Source organism: Sceloporus occidentalis, unplaced genomic scaffold (genome assembly GCF_023333645.1).
Source record: "Sceloporus occidentalis isolate IW3139 unplaced genomic scaffold, rSceOcc1.0.p SCAF_57, whole genome shotgun sequence".
NCBI lineage: Eukaryota > Metazoa > Chordata > Lepidosauria > Squamata > Phrynosomatidae > Sceloporus > Sceloporus occidentalis.
In genome coordinates this window covers 649,013-671,391 of record NW_028317037.1, presented here as the reverse complement: position 1 = coordinate 671,391, position 22,379 = coordinate 649,013, and the positions used below count along the sequence as shown (strand labels likewise).

General features: G+C 41.4%; 1 protein-coding gene across 1 annotated transcript; it reads left to right on the top strand.

Annotated features, from left to right (window-relative positions):
- The first annotated feature begins 3,507 nt into the window (after positions 1-3,507).
- Positions 3,508-22,116, top strand: LOC149287655 (uncharacterized). Its single transcript, XM_089492535.1, has 3 exons — positions 3,508-3,606; positions 10,499-11,700; positions 22,088-22,116. Exons 2-3 carry the CDS (start codon positions 10,632-10,634, stop codon positions 22,114-22,116), a joined length of 1,098 nt encoding a protein of 365 aa, XP_089348661.1. The 5' UTR covers positions 3,508-3,606; positions 10,499-10,631.
- The last annotated feature ends 263 nt before the right edge of the window (positions 22,117-22,379 follow it).

The window sequence follows — 22,379 nt, the reverse complement described above, 5'->3', positions numbered from 1 at the left end:
TCTCATTCGTTTTTAATTATCTGTTAATAAGTAAAAAGTAAATATATATTGTTCTACTTATCCTTATCCTTACAATTCATTTATTTTCTCTTTCAGGCCTCATTTAAATTGTAAAACAGTTGATACAAAATCGCTCTCATTAGATTAAACTCAACATCATTGGGCTTTTAACCTCCCAACATACTTCTGTTTTACCGATGTTATATTTCTTTGAATAAATTAAAACACTTCAAATTAAATTAGTCTTGTCTCTAAAGTAACATTTTCCCTCCATGCTTCTGGAGATATTCAGTTATATTATTCCAGTCTCCTTTATATAAATTTGACGGTTAATTTCTAATTCCTCTTGAGAGTTTGTCCATTTCCATCATGTCCAGAAGCTTAAATATCCAATCTTCTTTTGAAGGTATTTCTTTAGTTTTCCATCTCTTGAGCATACACTATTCTTGCAGATGACAACATATAAAATCATATTTTACCATATGTTTTTTCCTATGGATTGTTCTATTATATTAAGCAAAAAAATTCAGGCACGAATTTAAAAGATAGTTACAACTTTCTTAATTTCAAAATAAATCAACTTCCAATATTGTATTGCTTTCCCACAAGTCCACCACAAATAATAGATTGAGCCCTTCTCCTTTTCACATTTCCAATACAAATTACTGCAATTCTTTTTTTTTTTAGTATAATCTTTATTAGGCATTAAAAACACATAAAAATACACATGACAATATATAAGATGAACGACATATACAGCATTACATCTTAAATAACTGTATTAGTTATAAACTATACACAATATACAGTATTCTAATCTAAAAATAAAGCAAGATTAAGTAAGACTTCCAAGAGAAAGAGGGGACACAATTATGACAAATTATAGCCCTTAATGCAATCAGATCTAAACAAATAGAATTAATCCATGCACAATTTAAATATAGTAAAAAAAAGTCATATATCATATATTATACTTATGTTTTTGCTTCTGTGCCTAATCTCATATCCTTCCCGATAAGATAAATCAAAAATCATAGCTACCATATAAAATTAGGGGATAGGCCTTCCTTCTTAATAAACAACATAAAAGGATGCCTTACTTTCTTTGTTATTTCCCAGTCAAGGTTTTCCATGTAGCAAGTGAGTTTCTCCAATTCCATATAATCCAATAGTTTCATAGTCCAGTCCTTCCACAAGGGCTGCCCTGACCCTTTCCAACAAGAAGCATACACCAATCTGGCCGCTGAAATCATATAAAACAGTAATTTTCCATGCATATTCTCAAGTTTAACATCCATAACCATATTCAACAAAAACATTCTCGGGTCAAACGGGGATTTATAATTAAGAATCATTTGCATCTTCTGATGAATCACTTTCCAGTATTTCTTGGCATGCTGACATTGCCACCACATATGTACCAGGGATCCTGGGGAGTTACCACACTTCCAGAGTCCAAATTTTGGTTTTTGTAAATTTTGGAGAGCTTTAAAGGAGTTAGATGCCACCTATTCTGCATCTTGTAATAATTTTCTCTGATTGCTATACAATGTCTTTACATCAGGAAGTCCCAAGCCCCCGTTTTTACATCATCCTGCATTATCCGAAAGTGGACTCTAGGTTTCTTGCCTCCCCACAAAAACTTGCTAATATCTCGATTCCACGTTACAAATGGTGCTTCATTAGTTAAGATTGGGATAGTTTGAAACAAGAAAATCATTCTAGGTAAAACTAACATTTTAATAGCAGCCACTTTACCCAACCAGGATAAGCCGATTTTATTCCAACGGGATAAATCTGCTTTAATTTTAAGCCAAATTTTACAGTATTTATTCTTATACAGTTCCGAATTTTTAGTGGAGAGCCAAACCCCCAGGTATTTAACTGTATCAAATTACTGCAATTCTTATACATCTTGCTTATTCTCTCTGGTGTTAAATACCACCAAAAATGTTTTATAATAACTCTCTTTGATGTTTTGGCTGCAAGTATAGTTCAATCTTTGTTTCCAAGTGTACTCCCAAGGGTCTAATTCAATTGCAAAACCAAAGTTTTGAGACCATCTAACCATATTTTATTTAATAACTTCCTCTTCTGTACAGATTTTTTAAGAATACAATTATAAAGTCTTGCTAATAAGGCATCTTTATTCAACATTTTTTCCTGTTCTAGATCAGAGTCTGATTTGCAAATACCAGATTGTTTTTTATCCATTAGGAAGAGCTCTCTAATTGTCTGTAAAAGAACCATGAAAGATCATAACCCTGATCATTAGGATCTTCTCGTGTCTTTATTCTATAACCAGTTCTATCTATTTGTATTGATTCTTTATAGGAGATCCAATTTGCGTCCTTTTTTTAATCTCTGGTCTCCTTTCTCAGGAACTTCATCTCGGCCCCCTTGGACACATCTTTGGGGCACCTTTTGCTGGAAGTGACCCAAGTGCAAGACCACCAGGACCCCTGCCCACCTGATGGCCAACACAGAGGCCAAGCGCAGGGAGTTGGGCCCCAAGAGAAAGAGGATGCAGAGATACAAGAACTCTTTGGTGAGTTGAGGTTCTTGACTATTAGTGTCATCTGTGTCAGTGATGGGCCAGTTCATGAAAGCAAGCAGACAACATACTCTCCCAATTTACCAGAGACAGTCCTTCGGTAAGTCACTATCCTATTAGCTTCATCTGTGTCACTGCTGGGCCAATTTATGAAAGGAAGCAAATCATATACTGTCTGAGTTTTGCAAAGACAGTCCTGGTTAATCCTCTGTCAACCCACTTTTTCAGGGGCTTTTAAAAATGTCCCGGTTGCTCTCTCCTCCTCCCACTTTCCCCCTTCTCAGCTTACTTCAGTTTCTGAGTGCCATTCAGTTCGCACCCCATCAACTAAAAACTGGGGAGAGGAGAGGAAAGAAAGAGGCAGGATATTGCCCTTCCCAGGAGGCTGAAGTAAAAGCAAACTGTTGTGTACTTCCTAGCTTGTGTGATCTTCCTCATAAACAACTTTGGCCATCTTGACCACTTTTTGGTGTTGCTTGTCCACATGTGTCTTCCTTTTCCCATCTGTGAAATGTTGGGGGATACGGGAGAACATCTCTGGATCTAAATATGGGGTGGGCCCAGTGGCCCTCAAGCCCAGAGTGCTCCCCAGAAGCGTTATTAAAAATGACGTTTGCCTCAGAAATGTGGCAAGAAATGTCTAAATGCACCATAATTCTTTGGTGATTAAATGTACTGTAAGTGTTGGGATAGTCAGTATCCTAATCCATCCTCAATATCCCAGGCATGGCCTAAATTATATTATGTATTGTATTGAAAAGATTCGAGACAAACTGGATCTCAAAGGCAGTAGCTTTTTTCTTGCTGACAGAATGTAAAGTTTATTTCCTGGACTGAATTCTAAAGTGGTCAAATAATATTTGGATGAACCATGTGCTTTCCTCCCCTTTTGCTTAGTCACTCTATGGATGAGGACTATTTTCTCTTCCAGGTGACCTTTGCGGATGTGGCAGTATATTTCACTGAGGACGAATGGAAACTGTTGACGAAGAAGCAGAGACTTATGTACAGTTCTGTAATGATGGAGAATTATGAGAACGTGGCCTCTGTGGGTAAGGAACCGGAATCCACTAGAATAATAGAATCATAGAGTTGGAATAGTCCACAAGGGCCATCCAGTTCAACCCACTTCTGCCATGCAGGAATACACATTCCAAGCACCATCCAGCCTCGGTGTAAAGACCTCCAGAGAAGAAAACTCCACCAAACTGTAAGGGAGCATATTCCACTGTCGAAGAGCTCTTACTGTCCCAAAGTTCCTCCTAATGTTTAGGTGGAACCTCTTTCTCTGTCGTTTGCATCCATTGTGGTGTCTCTTTTTCTCTGTAGCAGCAGAAAGCAAGATTGCTCCATCTTCAATACGACCCTTTCCAATATTTAAACATGGATATCATATCCGCTGTTAATTTTTTTTTCTCCAGGGTAAACATACACAGCTCTCTAAGCCGCTCCTCATAGGGCTTGATGATTTCCAGATCCTTCACCATTTTGGTTGCCCTCCTCTGGGCATGTTCCAACCTGTCAACATCCTTTTTGAATTTCGGAGGCCAGAACTGGACACAGGATTATTCCAAGTAAGGCCTGACCAAAGCTGAATAGAGCGGCATTATTACTTCCCTTGATCTAGAAACTATACTCGTATTGATGCAGCCTAGAATCACATTGGCCTTTTTAGCTGGCGCATCACACTGTTGGTCCAAGTTCAACTTGTAGTCTACTAAGAGTCCTAGATCCCTTTGAAGCGTAGTTTAATTGTGATAGCAACATCCTGTAGAATATTTGAATTTGTAGTTTAGTGAGGCACTATTGCTCTCCACTTTATAAGGATTCCAAATACTGCATTGTAAACTGCCAATTGTCAGAAGCAGGTTCTGTGGTTCATCCGAATAGTATTGGGGTTTAGGGGAGAATGTTAGTAGTTTAAATGCTTATAGTTTTAAGTAGTTGGTAAGGATATTGGGGCCTAGAGTGGCTTCGGGGAAGGGAAGCAGTTGTGGAGGCTATTAACTGCCTGGTCTGTGAACTCTGGGTGGCAGACATGCCCCTGGGGGGAGAGGTGCATGTGAACGGTAGAAGAAGAAGGCCATAGGTACCTTGGCAGCCGGGCTGGTTAGGGGCTGAAGGGGAGGAAAAGGAAGGAGTGTGAAGGTAGTTAATGACGGAGGGAAAAGGTTTAGACGCTTCAGAGATAGCTTAGACTTATTAATGGACCCTTCTGCCTGAGTTTCTCAATAAACCTTTTGGTGGAAGTAAAGGACTTTTTAATTCTGAAACTAAATTCCGCCCCCAGATATCTCACCAATGCTAGGATTTTGTAGGAAGACAGCATGGAGATTACCAGTAATGCATTTCTCATTGAAATGGTAGCACATCTCTGAGTATGTTTCCTTTTTTGGCCCTCTTCCAGCCTTTTGAGGTTCTGCTTCACTTCCCCAAAGGGATGCAATGGGATACTGAGGCACAAAACTTTATTCCTATTTTAAAGCAATACAATGTGCAGTTGCCCCTGAGATCCCCAGGGGGGCAATGTGACGCCCCCAATCCCCAACAGTAGCCCATCCCTGTCTTAGAGATGTCTTAATACTGCTCCCTGGTACTTGATCCTCACCAAAACAGAAGTCCAGGTCCCAGCCCCCTTGCTTTGCCTTTCCCAATGAGTAATTTGTATATGGATTATCCTGCCTTTCTCAACAAATGAACCTCAAAGTGTCCCTTTTATGCATCACCTAAATGGGTGTGTGTCTGTGATAGAGAGAAGGAGCGAATATGAAAAACAGAAAGGCAGGAAAGAGATGGTGAAGGTGAAATACTGAAGAAGCGCAGATGGGTGAGAAGGAAGGTTGGAGAGTGGAGGGAGAAAGGGAAGGAGATCAGGCTTAAGAGGGAGATGAAATGCACAGATATAGGATGGGGGACACCTGGCTGAATGAAACTACGTGTGAAAGGGATCTAGTAGTCCAAGTAAACCACAAGTTGAACATGAGTCAACAGTGTGATGCAGCAGCTAACAAGGCCAATGCGATTTTAGGTTGCATCAATAGAAGTATAGTGTGAGGATCAAGGGAAGTAATAGTACCATGGTATTCTGCTTTGGTCAGGCCTCACCTGGAATATTGTGCCCAGTTCTGGGCACCACATTTCAAAAAGGATGTGGAGAAACTGGAGCATGTCCAAAGGAAGGCGACTAAAATGGTGCAGGATTTGGAAACTATGAGGAACGACTTGGGTAACTAGGGATGTTTAGGCTGGAGAAGAGAAGGTTAAGGGGTGATATGATAGCCCTGTTTAAATATTTGAAGGAATGTCAAGCTTGTTTTCTGCTGCTCCAGAGACTAGAACACGAAACAATGGATGCAAACTGCAGTAAAAGAGATTCCACTTCAACATTAGAAGGAACTTCCTGACAATAATAATAATAATAATAATAATTTGTTTTATTTATATACCGCTATTCCAAAGATCATAGTGGTGAACAGCAAGTAAGCTAATTTGCCCCCAACAGTCTGGGTACTCATTTTAGCGACCTCGGAAGGATGCAAGCCTGAGTTGAGCTTGGGCCCTTTTGCTGGTCTTGAACTCACAACCTTGTGGTTTTGAGTGAATGGCTGCAGTACAGGCATTTAACCACTGCGCCACCAAGGCTCCTAAGGTCTGTTCGACAATGGAACAAACTCCCTCTGAGATTTTGGTGGAGTCTCCTTTCTTAGAGATCTTCAAACAGAGGCTGGATGGCCATCTGTCAGGGATGCTTTGATTCCTACATGGCAGAATGGGGTTGGACTGGATGGCCCTTGCGGTCGCTTCCAACTCTATGATTCTAGGCCTCTGGGAGCCAGGAGGGGAAGGCAGGAGCAAAGCCAGGATTGCCTAGCTCTGTGCGGAGAGAAAGGGACCTCTGGGAAGGGCCAGGAGAGGGGCCTAGGCGATTGGGAGGCAGCCACCAACCTCACAGATTATACTGATAATAATAATAATAAGTTTTATTTGTATTTACCTGCCTCTCTCAATGGAGCGAGGCGGTATTACAACCGTAAAATAGCCACAAAACAACAATAGCATCCAGTTTACACACAGTAAAACAACAAAACACTTAAAACTCAATTTGGGACAAATAAAAACATCATTTAAAATGCACAGTTGTAATCAGAAGTGGAATTTTTCCTTAAGTTCTTTACAAGAGGTCAGCTGGGTAAGCCTGCCAGAAGGGATCTGTCTTAAGTCCTTTCTTGAAAGCATCCAAGGTGGTGTCAAGATGGATCTCCTCCGGCAAGTTGTTCCATAACTTGGGGGCCATGGCTGTGTATGCTCTGTGAGAAGTTGTTCTTAGCCTGACCTTTGGGTAATCTAATAGATTCTTCCCAGATGTTCTGAGAGTGTGGGGCGGATGGTGTAGGGAGAGGCCTTCCCTCAAGTAGCTCAGGCCCAAGCCATGTAGGGCTTTAAAGGTAATAAGCAACGCTTGGTATTGCGCCCGGAAGCTAATTGGCAGCCAATGTAGGGATACTGGTGTTATATGGTCTGACCTAGATGTTCTGGTGACCAATCTGGCTGCCGCGTTTTCAACTAACTAAAGCTTCCGAACATGGTACAAAGGTAGAGCATTTGTCTGGCTTAAGAACTGAACTTGAAATCAGGCCCTTGTTTTCATACATATTAAGGGTTAAATTTAGCAATTATGAGCAATGTCTATGAAGAGCATCACAAAAATTCCTTTTCCTCTCATGTTTCTTTTCCAACCTGAGCTTTCTTAGCTCTGTGGTTGATTCCAGAGGCCCTTTGTCACTCGAAATGCTGGAGTCTGGGGAGGACACACACAAGTGCTATGCTTTTAGGGGAATTTCATACTTAGCTCAAAGGAGAGATTGAGGCAACAGTGACCTCGGGATTCATCCCAACTATGCCAGGCCCAGAAGCACACACAACTCCAGAGGCATTTCAGATAGGTTTTTGTGTTTTATTTAGGGGAAAAGCAAAATACATGCACGCACACACACATATACACATATAGGTGTTCACGCACCACATGCAAGAACTAGGTAACAAAGGTGGGAGTGGTGAATAGTGTAAGGCTTTGCTAATGGTAATACGTCACCTCGATGGATCTTGATTCCAATTGCTGTGGGTCCAGAATGGGGAGAGAAGTCAGTAATTGCTATAGCAAGTGGGGCTGGTGAGTGTAGTGAGGTGTTTAGCAATGTAAATCAATGGAGGGTCTGTCTGCAACTGGACTGATGCTGAAGAACAGCCAGTTGGGGCTGATATTTATACTGAAATTGTTGCTTGCGGGCAGAAACCGAACATTCGAAAAGGTTTAAATTGCTTTAGGATGTTTCCTGGGTGGGGAAAGAATTGTCTGAAACTGAATTAAATGAAATGGGTGCTTGGTGGAAATACTTCAGCCAAAAAGGATTATCACACCGGCTCTCAGCTCCTTCTTGGCTCTGAATTCTGGTCCCATTCAATGTAAAGCACAGTCTGAAGGCGACACTCCCAGAGTTCAATAATAACATAGCAGAGTACAGTAGCAAATCTCCAGATATAGGCATTGGCAATGCTTTAACCACTCTCCACACTTAAAAATAACTCATGGACCCAGTTGATTTCCTCCAAGTCCTTGGAGGTTCTTTAGCTTGAGTTGCAATAGAAAACAAATATGTACCAGCTCTACTCTCTGACTTTCATCAACTTCACAATCTCTTGTACACCCAACTCCAACCCACATCAATCCACATGTGCGCTGTATACTGTATTGATTGTGAGTCATCTCCTGGTGCCACACAGCATGAAGCATCCTATGCAGTTAGCTTGCATCATGTCATGTGCTCTGACTCAACACTCTATGGCAGTCTCACAGGAAATGATGCCACTTTTCAATCAAAGTATTTTTACATAGATTTATTATTATTATTATTAACCTTTATTTATAAAGCGTTGTAAATTTATGTACATAATTTTTTTAGTCAGATGGTTCCCTGCCCTCAGGCTTACAATCTAAAAGACACGACACAAAAGGAGAAGGGAGTGGTGGTGGGGAATAGGATCAGGTCCAGCAGATCTTCTCCACCTCCGAGGCCTGGACCAAGGCAGATGGACTGGAGGAAGGGCTTGGCTTCTTGATAGATGGTTAGAAGGAGGATTCCTGGGTCAGAGAGGGGCTTACCTCTGGGAATGCTTCTCTAAACAATATAGTCTTTAATTCAGTTTTGAAACTGGGTAGAGAAGTGATGAGGTGTGCATGTGGGGGGAAGAAGGTTCCAGGAGTAAGGGGCAACAAGCAAGAAGGGACAAATTCGAGAGGGGGCAGTGGTAGTCCTACACTGTGACAGGAGACCCTGACTACCAGAGCGGAGGGTGCGAGTAGGAATGTAAGGAGAAAGAAGGTCAGATAAGTAAGGAGGGGCCAACCCATGGAGGGCTTTGAAAGTCAGTAACAAAAGCTTGTACTGGATGCGGAAGGGGAAGGGGAGCCAATGAAGGGAGGAGAAAAGAGGAGAAACGTGGTCAAAGCGGCGAGCAGATGTGACAATACGGGCAGCTGAATACTGGACAGAGATTAAAGCATGGAGGTGTGAAAGAGGAAGCCCTGTTAGAAGGAGGTTACAATAATCTAGTCACGAAACCACTAGGACATTGTCCAGAGTCTTGGCAGTAGAGATTGAGAGGAATGGACGGATCTTGGCAATGTTGTGGAGAAAGAATCTACAGGCCTTGGTGGTGGCCTGGATCTGGGGAATAAATGACAGAGAAGAGTCAAAAATGAAGCCAAGACTGCAGGCTTGATCAACCGGTTGAATAGAAGTGTCGTCGACAGAAACAGAAAAGGAATAATGAAGGATGGGTTTAAGTGGAAAGACGAGAAGCTCAGTCTTAGACATGTTGAGCTTCAAGCGCCGAAGCCACATCCACTGAGAGTTGGCAGTTAGACAAGAAGAAACTTGCTGTTTAAGCCCCGTCGAAAGGTCAGGGGTGGAGCGATACAGCTGAGTGTCGTCGGCGTACAGATGATAGGAGAAACCAAAAGAACTGATGAGTTTACCTAGAGACAGTGTGTATAGAGAGAACAGAAGGGGACCCAAGACAGAGCCCTGGGGAACTCCAACAGATAGCGAAACAGAGGATGAAGTCTGACCACCCGTGACCACTGCAAAAGATCTATCTGACAAGTAAGATTTAAACCAGTCGAGAGCAGAGTCGGCGAACCCAAGGTCAGAAAATAAATCAACCAGGAGACAGTGATCCACAGTGTCAAAGGCTGCAGACAAATCAAGAAGAATGAGAATAGAGTAGAGGCCGTTTGCCTTGGCCCGCAAGAGATCGTTTGAGCTCTTGGTGAGGGCTGTCTCTGTAGAGTGCCGTGGGCGGAAGCCAGATTGGAAAGGGTCCAGGATGGAGTTGGCTTCAAGAAACTTAATACAGCGAGAATAAACAACCCGTTCTAGGACCTTAGAAAGAAAAGGAAGAAGAGAAATTGGACGATAGCTAGACAAAGAAGAGGGGTCGAGAGAGGGTTTCTTCAGAATTGGGGAAACGAGAGCATGTCTGAAGTCAGAAGGGAAGGAACCCATAGAGAGAGAGAGATTAAAGATATAGAGGAGCGAGGGCAGAAGAGAAGGGGCTATAGAGATTAGGAGACGGGAGGGAATAGGATCAAGAGAACAGGTAGTAGGTTTGGAAGAATTTAGCAGCTTAGAGAGTTCACCCAGAAACACAGAGAGTTTATTAGTAGAAGGTACCTGGAGGTTAGTGTTAGGGGGCAAGTCGGGAGGAACTATTTCAGATCGAATAGTAGTGACTTTTGTGATGAAGTAGTTGGCGAAGTCAGTGGGGGAAAATGATGAGAAGACAGGGGGAGAGGAAGGTTTGAGTAGTGTATTGAAGCATTGAAAATATTGGAATATTTTTCAAATGCCTGACTATCTGCTTCTACTGATTTCTTCATGACAGTTCCCCTTCAATTTCTTCTTCGGCGTAGCTCTGAGTAAGGATACAGTCATTATGTGGATTTGGGGCATCCAGAACAGGGTCATGCTCAGGTCACTCACACCAACATTATTAATTTAATCTCAAGTAGGGAGGAATGAACGTGGGGCTAAGTCTTGGGGTAACCCTTTCCTCTCTTAACACTGAGATTCAGTCTTGTCTGTCATTGTCCCCCTTTACAGAAGAATTTGTCAGTCACGAGAGAGTCCACACAGGAGAGAAGCCACATAAATGCCAGCATTGTGGGAAATGTTTTTCTTCAAAGGCACACCTAGTGACACATCAGAGAGTCCTCACAGGAGAGAAGCCATACAAATGCCAGCATTGTGGGAAATGTTTTTCTCAGAAGTCACGCCTATTGGCACATCAGAGAGCACACACAGGAGAGAAGCCATACAAATGCCAGCATTGTGGGAAATGTTTTGCCTACAAGTCAGTCCTTGTCATGCATCGAAGAGTCCACACAGGAGAGAAGCCATACAAATGCCAGCATTGTGGGAAATGTTTTTCTCGGAAGTCACACCTATTGGCACATCAGAGAGCACACACAGGAGAGAAGCCATACAAATGCCAGCATTGTGGGAAATGTTTTTCTCAGAAGTCACGCCTATTGGCACATCAGAGAGCACACACAGGAGAGAAGCCATACAAATGCCAGCATTGTGGGAAATGTTTTGCCTACAAGTCAGTCCTTGTCATGCATCGAAGAGTCCACACAGGAGAGAAGCCATACAAATGCCAGCATTGTGGGAAATGTTTTTCTCAGAAGTCACGCCTATTGGCACATCAGAGAGCACACACAGGAGAGAAGCGATACAAATGCCAGCATTGTGGGAAATGTTTTGCCTACAAGTCAGTCCTTGTCATGCATCGAAGAGTCCACACAGGAGAGAAGCCATACAAATGCCAAGATTGTGGGAAATGTTTTTCTTCAAAGTCATACCTAGTGAGACATCAGAGAGTCCACACAGGAGAGAAGCCACACAAATGCCAGCATTGTGGGAAATGTTTTTCTTCGAAGTCACACCTAGTGAGACATCAGAGAGTCCACACAGGAGAGAAGCCATACAAATGCCAGCATTGTGGGAAAGGTTTCTCTTCAAAGTCATGCCTATTGGTACATCAGAGAGTCCACACAGGAGAGAACCCAAACAAATGCCAGCATTGTGGGAAATGTTTTTCTTCAAATTCATACCTATTGGTACATCAGAGAGTCCACACAGGAGAGAAACCACACAAATGCCAGCATTGTGGGAAATGTTTTTCTTCAAAGTCATACCTATTTACACATCAGAGAGTCCACACAGGAGAGAACCCAAACAAATGCCAGGATTGTGGGAAATGTTTTTCTTCCAAGTCATACCTATTGGTACATCAGAGAGTCCACACAGGAGAGAACCCAAACAAATGCCAGGATTGTGGGAAATGTTTTTCTTCCAAGTCATACCTATTGGCACATCAGAGAGTCCACACAGGAGAGAACCCAAACAAATGCCAGCATTGTGGGAAATGTTTTTCTTCCAAGTCATACCTATTGGTACATCAGAGAGTCCACACAGGAGAGAACCCAAACAAATGCCAGGATTGTGGGAAATGTTTTTCTTCCAAGTCATACCTATTGGTACATCAGAGAGTCCACACAGGAGAGAACCCAAACAAATGCCAGCATTGTGGGAAATGTTTTTCTTCAAAGTCATACCTATTGGTACATCAGACAGTCCACACAGGAGAGAACCCAAACAAATGCCAGCATTGTGGGAAATGTTTTTCTTCAAAGTCAAAGCTAGTGAGACATCAGAGAGTCCACACAGGAGAGAAGCCACACAAATGCAAGCATTGTGGGAAATGTTTTTCTTTGAAGTCAAACCTAGTGAAACATCAGAGAGTCCACACAGGAAAGAAGCCACACAAATTCCAGAAATGAACTAACATTATATTTATCAAGAAGCAAAACAAAGAATATATTTTAAATCTTGTGGTGATAAGAAAAAGCCCTTGTGATTTCCTGTGTTAGGTTTGTGTGTCCATATGCCTGTTTATGTTTTTCAATTATATTTTGTTATTTTGAGGTTTTATTTGCCTTTATTATAGCTTATTGCTTTCGTTTATAAATTTGAGTGGGGATCATGGTGGTGGAATAGGTTAGTTAAACAGAGGGGTGGGATTGGCTGCAGCTGGTTAGAATAGTTATGGGAATGATAGCATTTGGAATTTGTTCAATGTTGGCTGAAGAAAGTTGGGGACAGGTATTAACAGAAAGGGCTAGTTTGTGGGAATGGCAAAGGGGGCCTTGTTATCTGTGGGACATAGACTGTGGGAATTGGAGGGGGGGCAGGTTTGGACGAGTGTGATGTTTTAGGTTTTGGGGTTTTAATGTTGGTTTGGGGAGGGCAGCTCTGACTTAAACACTGAATTTCTGATTATGTGTTTGAAATAAAGTTTTTGTTGTTTCAACACACTGGACTCATTGGTGTACAGAAATTCTGCATTTGCACAAAATGTACCCTTTCTTCTCTCCTCAGCCCTCAGCTCCATTCCCAGACATAAAAACAGAGGCAAACACACATATATACTCAGAGAGACAGAGCTATATGTACAAAGCAGAGCCTTCCCAGCCTTTCCCTCCTGAGTCCAGCTCCGCAGCTTGGGCTCCATTCCAGAAGGAAGAAAAAAAGGCCGTAGTCCTTCCCTTCTTCCAAAGGCCAACAATGGAATAAACAGCAGCAGCAGCAAAGGCCTTACGATCCCTGCGCATGCTGAGAAGGGGTCTTTGGGGCATCTGAAAGGAATGAAAGTGCCAAGGGAAGAGAAGCATAAAGGGACTGCTGAAGTCGGGGGGGGGGGGGAATTTGAGACCTGTTTCAGGCACCTTCCTCCTGGAACCCATTATTAGAGCCTTCCACAGCTAACTATGATGCTTTAAATGACTATTTCACAGATAATGTCTCTCAGATAAGAGCCAAATTGGACGTCAGCATTATTGCGGCGGCTATAAGTGAGGTGTCCATGAGTAAGATCATACTGGATCAATTTGAACCTGAGTACTGAGGAAGTGGACAAGCTCCTTGTAAGTGTGAAGAGGAGAACTTGCCCTCCCAACCCTTGCCCTTTTTATATCACCTGAGATATATCATAGATGCATCTCTTAGTTAGGGCTATTTTCCATCATGCTTAAAAGAAGCAGTGTTACGGCCGTTTATGGAAAAGCCCTCCCTAGATCCCTTGGACATGAACAATTAGAGACCGGTCTCCCATCTTCCATTTCTAACCAACATAATTTTGAGGGCAGTTGCTCTTCATCTCCAAGGGGTCTTACATGAAACAGATTATTTGGACCCATTTCAAACTGGCCTCAGGATGGGATACGGAGTCGAAACTGTTATGGTTGACTTAGTAAATGATCTTTGCTTCAAGGGGGGGATGTAACTTACCAAACTTTAAGCTGTATTATTATGCAGCTTGTTTCAAATGGTTAGAAGAATGGTTCAAATTAGAAAACAAGAATTTACTGAATATAGAAAAAGCTAACCTGAATCTTGGTATACATGCATATATGTGGTATACAAAACCAAAATATAATAATGCTTTTAACCATCATGTTATAAGAAGATCATTGCTTAAAGCATGGTATAAAATGAGACATCAATTTTGGGTGTCATTGCAAGAAGCCTATTACAATAGAACAAACGACAAAGATACTTCATGGCTAAGATATGGAGATTTAATAAAGAAAACACCAGAAGGAAAATACAATACGAAATCTATGGAAGAACTTAATGAAAAAGGAAACATGAAGGATTGGTTTTTATACAACCAATTAAACAATCGTTTTAAGGCAGACAATAAAGCTCCTGGGTTAATGATGGATAACAATGAAATAGATAAAATTATGATGGACAAAAAAGGTAAACACATATCTAAATATTATAAACTATCAAAAGAAAGAGACCTAGAAGATGAAATTATTAAACACAGCATGGTAAGATGGGCAGGTGATATAAATAAAACTATAACGATAGAGGAATGGGGAAAATCATGGAAAGGAACAAATAAATTCACTCTGTGCCAAAACTATAAAGAAAATTACATCAAAATGTTATTCAGGTGGTATCTAACCCCCCAAAAAAATCCCCCAGATATACAAAACTGGCAATACTAAGTGCTGGAAATGCGGGGAACCCGAGGGAAGCTTCTTTCATATTGGTGGACATGCATTAAAGCTCAAGGATTCTGGCAAAGGATTCATGGAACCATCCAAAACATTCTTGATATAAATATTCCCTTTGAACCACATTTATTTTTACTAAACATGACACACAACATAAAGTCAGTAAAATACAACAGAATTGTTTTATATATGGTCTCATGTGCAAGGATCTTATTTGCTCATGTTTGGAAATCTACAATGAATCCTTCTATCGAAGATTGGTTGATTAAGATATATGAAGCTAGAAATATGGATATAGTATCTGCCTTACTAAGAGGGAAATCAAAATAATATTTGGAAATGGAATGGAGTTGTCTTAAAACATTTGAAGAAAAGGGCGATAACATTCCATTAAATTAATAGTTAATATTTGGTCAATATTTGGTAATTTAAATACTATCATGGGGATATCTCAGTGTAATAAACATTTTTGAAAATAAAAAAGGAAGACCCACATCATTGTTGTGGGGCACGCCACACACCAAGTTGTTTAGCCACGTTCTGTGCTGCTCCTGGCCTTGCTGCAGGTGAGCCATTGACAGTTCGAGGGTGGCGACACGCTCCAACGCTGCAATGGTCAAAGGAAGTGTTTAGACTTTGCTTGTTGTTTCTTGCTCCCTTCACCCTTACATGTAAGGGCAATTCAGACTATGTTTTACCCCACTTCCCAAACCGGTTTAAAAGTTGGAAGTTCACACTTGCCCCAATTTTAACACAACTCGATCAGGGGCTTGCGCAAGAGATCTAGGGCAAATCCCCCTTAGCGTGGTTTTTTGAAAGCGGACTATTGACCCTTTCTTTTTGGAAACAACCGGCTCTTCCCTGCGGCCGGCAAATATGAACTCAGCCCCGGTCATGATCGGATCAAGTTCAGGGGGTAATTACCCCAATTGAGGTAAAGGGTAGTAGGAACTTGTTTCCAGGGAGATTCGATATGGGGCACCCGGATCTGCCCAGTTCTGTCCAGGGCAAATGAGGGAGTGGGAATGGGGCCTTTGTGAAGGTGGGGGAACTCACCTTCCTGGTGCTGGGCCTCCGGGTGAGCGATGCATTGGGCAAGGAGTCCCTCTCCTCATTGCCTGCAGCCTCTGGTTCCGCTGGAGGCAGGGCCTCTTCTCCAGCATCACCTGGAACAAGGAACCAGAACAATGGAGAACAACAGATGGATGTGTGCATGTGTGTTTGTGCATATACATAGATGTATTTATGAGGAGGCATCTCTATCTAAGTGCACTCAGACTTATACGTTTATGGGCCTACAGATAGATAGATAGATAGATAGATAGATAGATAGATAGATAGATAGAATGTTTCAAGTCTATAGATGTTGCATACAACACCCATAGATACATCTATACATACCCATAGATATCTATCTGAATGTCTGCATGTCTATACACATGTATTATATATATATATATATATATAGAGAGAGAGAGAGAGAGACACAGAGACAGAGACAGAGACAGAGATGCAAGCACATGTACACATATATGTTGGATCATATATATATATATATACACACACACACACAGACACACAGACACACAGACACACACACACATTTATATGTACTCTTCTACTTGCGTACAATTTAAACCTAAGCAAATGCATAGAGAAATATGTGGGTATCTATGAATGGACATGGATGCACCTGCGCATGTATACACATCTCACATTCTGGTCAACCTCAGCCTGTATATATAATTCTAACTGTGTATATGTTTACTTCCGGTCATAACAGCATAACTGCCCTGCAATTGCTGTAATTGGAATGTTTATACAGTACTTTGTGATGTTATTATGATATGTATTTTACACATGAATGCCTCCTGAGGACACTCTGAAGGTTGCCACTGGCTGGAATCCCAGTCCCTCCCACCATCCGTGGCCCTGATTGGCTGGAATCCCTGTACCTCCCACCATCCCTGGCTCTGATTGGCTGGAATCCCAGTCCCTCCCACCATCCCTGGCCCTGATTGGCTGGAATCCCAGTCCCTCCCACCACCCCTGGCCCTGATTGGCTGGAATCCTAGTCCTTCCCACCATCCCTGGCCCTGATTGGCTAGAGCCCCAGTCCCAGCCTCCTTGTTGTCTGTCAGCCATTTTGTGCTGCTTGTGATTGTGGGGAATAATGTTCTGGAACCTTCTCTGAGCCTCAGTTGAACAGAGGCTTCTCTTTCTCTCCTGAGGCTCCAGAGTGAGAAGGAGGCCAGGCTCCTTGGGCCAAAAGGAAGGAAGAGTGTCCCTTTGTGTGTCTTTTGTGTCTCTTTTCTGAGAGGGTTTTCTTATTACAAAGCTCTGCTCCTTCTGGGGAACAAGGGTTTTAAAAGGGATCAGAAATGGGGAGGAGAGTTTTAATACAAGCCTTATTTTTATTCTTCAGAAACATTGGGCTTTGGCTTCTAAGAGGAGGCTTGTCCCCCCAAAAAAGTATAGTTCAATCTTTTTTTCCAAGTGTATTCCCAATGGTCTAATTCAATTGCAAAACCAATGTTTTGAGACCATCTGATCATAGTTTCTTTAATAACATTCTCTTATGTACAGATTTCAACAATACAATTATAAAGTCTTGCTAATAAGGCATCTTTATTCAACATTATTTCCTGTTCCAGATTAGAGTCTGATTTGCCAATCTGTATTGTTTTTTATCCATTAGGAAGAGCTCTCTTAATTGTCTGTAAAAGAACCATGAAAGATCACAGCCCTGATCATTAGGATCTTCTTTAAGATGAATGTACTCCCCAAAATGATTTTCCTCTTTCAAAGCTTACCTATTATAATTAGTGATGTCCCATTCAAACAATGGGAGAGAGATCTATCTAAATTTATTTGGAATGGGAAAAAGCCCAGAATTAAATGAAAATATTGTATGATTCGGTGAATAGGGGGGAATGGCACTTCCAAGTTTAAAATGGTACTTCCAAGCATGCTCTTTAGATTGGATTCTGGATTGGATAAGGTTAGAAAATAAAAGAAATTTAAATTTAGAAAAATTCGAATTAAAATTTGGCTTACATGGATACTTAATCTATGACGAAATAAAATTAGATAAAAATTTTAATAATTGTATAATCAGAAAATCTTTATTACGGATCTGGCAAAACTTTAAGAGAAAGCGGTGTCCTAAATCCCCTTATGGGCATCAATAAACGAGGCTATGTTTGGAAGGGAGCAATATAAAAAGGATGATTGAGTGACTTACAATGATATTACTAAAATGGTTGAGGGAAATAGGATTATGAAAACACCGGAGGAATTACAAGATGAGGATATTATTAGTAACTGGTTTGCCTACAGACAAATCCGGGAAAGCTTTCTAGTGGATACAAAAGAGGAAGGAATTGGGGAGGGTGATCTAAATCTAGAAAAGATTATAAAAGAACCGAAAAGATTATAAAAGAACCCAAAAAACAAATTCAAATATATATATAAATTAATATTGGAATATGAATTAGAATCTGAAACAGTAAAAGAATTCATGATTAAATGGGCCAAAGATATAAATGAAACAATACAATTGGATGAATGGGAAAATCTTTGGAGGGGAAAAATCAAAAATATGATAAGTGTTGACGTAAAAGAAAACATATCTAAGTCCATGTATCGGTGGTACCTAACCCCACTTAGATTGGCAAAAATGTTTAAAAAAATAAAAAATTGTGTTGGAAATGTAACAAAGAGACAGGTAGCTATTTACATATTTGGTGGAATTGTCCGACAGCGAAACAATTTTGGAAAAAGATACATATCGAAATGAAAAATAATTTGGATTAAAGGGAAGACCGACTGTTAAATTTTACCTCTTAAATATATTTGACATCAAGGAATACGGTAAAGAAATACACGAAAAAGTATTATTGTACGCTTTGGCCACAGCTAGAACTATATCTGCGAAGAATTGGAAGAAAGAGGAAAGTCCTGGAGTAGAAGAATGGAGATGGAAAATGTTAGATTTGTTTGAGATGGATAAACTGACACATTTGGTTAATGACAAAATATGGAAGAATTTAATGATGAATGGGATATTTGGAAGTCATATCTGATTCGTGTGAAAGAGGATAAAATGTCTACTAGAATAGAAACATAAGAAAAAGAATTAATAGCAGTGGAAATGTAAAAGCAATACTATTGACTTTTAGAACGTATAGGAACTTTTTTGAAAAAGGGGTGCAAGTCATAACTAAGAGTGGAAATATTTAAGGATGGATAAGCTAATAATAACAGGGGAAAGTAGAAAACACTAATGTATTAGGATGTTTGAATAAGATATTTCTTTTTTATATAGGATTTAATAGGGGAAAAGGGTTTTTGTAGACTCCAGTTGAAATAATTAAGATAATAAAGAACGAACGAGATAAGTCAGTAATCTAGGAAGTAAACAACTTTATTAAGAACTGAAGAAAAATATCTTATAGGATGTAGTGGAATGTATTTTAATTAATGTGAATAAGACTGTATTGTACTTTTTTCTTTTAGAATGTTTAATAAAATTTATATTAAAAAAAGAAGAAGAAAAGAGACACAAAAGACACACAAAAGACACACTTCCTTCCTTTTGGCCCAAGGAGCCTGGCCTCCTTCTCTCTCTGGAGCCTCAGGAGAGAAAGAGAAGCCTCTGTTCAACTGAGGCTCAGAGAAGGTTCTGGAACATTATTTCCCACAGTCACAACCAGCACAAAATGGCCTCCAGAACACAAAATGGCTGCCAGAACAAAATATGAGTCTATGGCAGGGAGCGGGGTCTTCCAGCTGCTCTGCCCCCATTGGCCAGCCTCAAAAAGAGGCGGGGCTTCTGCTTATCTATTTAGCTCTGCGCACGGAAGAGAGAGCAGCAGAGTTTTAGAGGGAGAAGGAGATAGATAGACAGACAGACAGGAAGGAGAGAGAGAGAGAGGGAAGGAGTGAAGCAACAGCAGAGAGACAAGGCCTGGAACTACTAGGCTTCACTGCTGCCCTGAGGTCTGGCTGGGCCTGGCTTGGTCTACTGCTGCTGGTGCTTTCCTTTGGCCACTGCCATTAAGGAGGGGAGGAAGAAGGCCCAGCATCCCTTCTAGGCATGGCCCACTCTCTCTGAAGGTGGGAGAGTGGGACTCCCCAAAGGGGATTCCAATGCTTTTAATGGTGGCCCTGATGCTGTGGCAAAGATGATGATGATGATGATGATGATGATGATGATGATGATGATGATGATGATGATGATGATGATATCAGGTCTGGGGGAGGGATGGAGCTGCCGCCTTAATCATCATTAATGCCACCATCGCTGGGCATTCTTGTTCTGCCCCACTGTCATGGCCATGGCACAGTGCTATGGAACTCTGGGAATGTTTTTTGGTTTGGCATTTTAGGTGGTGTTAAGGTTTGGAAATCCTGTTTGGGGTCCCTTCCGACCTTGGGGCCCTTTCGTCCTCCATTTTGGGTTCCCAGAAGGCCAGAACTGCCAAGCGCTGAGGCAGAGGCAGCCATTTAGTGCTCCGGAGGCCATTTTGTGCTGCTTGTGACTGTGGGGAATATTGTTCCAGAACCTTCTCTGAGGCCTCAGTTGAAGAGAGGCTTCTCTTTCTCTCCTGAGGCTTTAGAGAGAGAAGGAGGCCAGGCTCTTTGGCCCAAAAGGAAGGAAGTGTGTCCCTTTGTGTGTCTTTTGTGTCTCTTTTCTGAGAGGGTTTTCTTACACAGCTCTGCTCCTTCTGGGGAACATGAGTTTTAAAAGGGATCAGAAATGGGGAGGATAGTTTTAATACAAGCCTTATTCTTATTATTATTCACAAACATCAGGCTTTGGCTACTATCCCTGTTTTTAAAAACTTTCAATAACTGTCCAATAATTTAATGGTATTTTATTTTGGATGGGAGGGTTAGGGACATTAGGGTTTGGGAGATCATGAAACAAGTTTTTATTGTATTGTATGGATATTCTTTTATTGTAAACTGCTAAAAGGTGGCCATTCTTGTGTAGTAATTGTCTTGTGATTAACTCCCACAACAGCCTTGTAGGTAGGCTTCATAGGCTCCTAGGGCTGGAAGGGAGCCCCAAGGGCCAAACAGTCAGCCCCATTCTGCCCTCCAAGTCCTCCAAAGACATGGCCATCCAGCCAGAGACTCCTCCAATGCACTTTGAGGCAGCGTCTCCCATAGATTTGCTAAGAGGTCATGGGGCCCACAGTCCCATGGGAAATGGTCCTTACTACCTCACTTTGGGAAAGGAGAATCCTTCAGCCCCTGGACTATTTACTACCAGGAGTTACTATGGCTGTGACTCAGAGGAGTTTCCTAGGCATTGTCACCTTCTGCCCTCCATTGCCATTTGCCATGTGGTCTATTCCAACTATTCCAAATAATAAACTGTATTATTATTATTTAAACCAACACTGTAATTTTTTTTCCTTCATAAAAGCACAATATATTTTCTAAGCAAAAACTAACTCTATTTTCTGGGTCCCCTTTCTTTCGTTATAATAAGCTACATACCTTTCAAACCATGAGTAATTCAGTGGTCAGTTGACCCCATTTCCTTTCCAATTAACTATTACTTTTTCCCATACCTCCAAAAATTTGTACGACTTTCCATCTCTAACTTCCTTGTTAATTTGTGTAGCGCCAGTACCTCAAACAGCTTTCTCAACCACTCCTCAGTGTCCGGGACTTTCTTATTGTTCCAAGACTTCACATATGCAATTCTGGCTGTTGAAATCATATAAAATAACACACATCCATATTTTCTTTCCAAATCGTCATCTATCATGTTAAAAAAAATATCTCAGGCTTATTTTCCAATTCAATCTCTAATGTCTTCTTAATTATTCTATGGATTTTGGACTAATATTTTGCTGCTTTCCTGCACTTCCACCACAAATGGTATAAGGTTCCCCTCTTCCTGGGACACTTCCAGCGTTTATTACTGGTGTTCCCATATATTTTACAATTTTTTTCCAGTGTCAAATACTAGCGGTAACACATTTTATAGTATTTTTCCTTTATTTCTTGACACAAGGTATAATTTATTTTTTGGGACCACATATCTTCCCATTGTTTTAAATCGCATGATCTACCGAAACCTTGTGCCCATGTTAACCTTTACAATTCCAACTTCAGTGTAATACTTTAATATACGTTTATAAAGTGCAGATATTATGACACCTTTCTTTGACCATAGCATGTCTTCTAGCTCAGATTTCTTGATACCTATCCCAGGTGTTTTTTGATTACTTTGGAACCTCTCTTTGCCTGAAATCCTTTCTGAGGCCAAAAAACCCTGAATATCTCAGGAAGGCTCTCTATCTCCCAAGGCCCCCTCCCTCCAGGACCTCCTTCCACCTTCCCCTCAGTCTCTTTCTCCCCTGAAGGCCTGAAACTGACAACAGCCAAGCGCTGAGGAAGAGGCAGCCATTTTGTATTCTGGTAACTGTCTTGTGTTCCGGCAGCCATTTTGTGCTGGTTGTGACTGTGGGGAATAATGTTCCGTAACCTTCTCTGAGCCTCAGTTGAACAAAGGCTTCTCTTTCTCTCCTGAGGCTCCAGAGAGAGAAGGAAGCCAGGCTCCTTGGGCCAAAAGGAAGGAAGTGTCTCTCTTTGTACCTCTGGCCCTCCATTTTGGGGTGGAGGGAGGGAGGGAGGGAGGGGCTGGTGGGGGTCTCA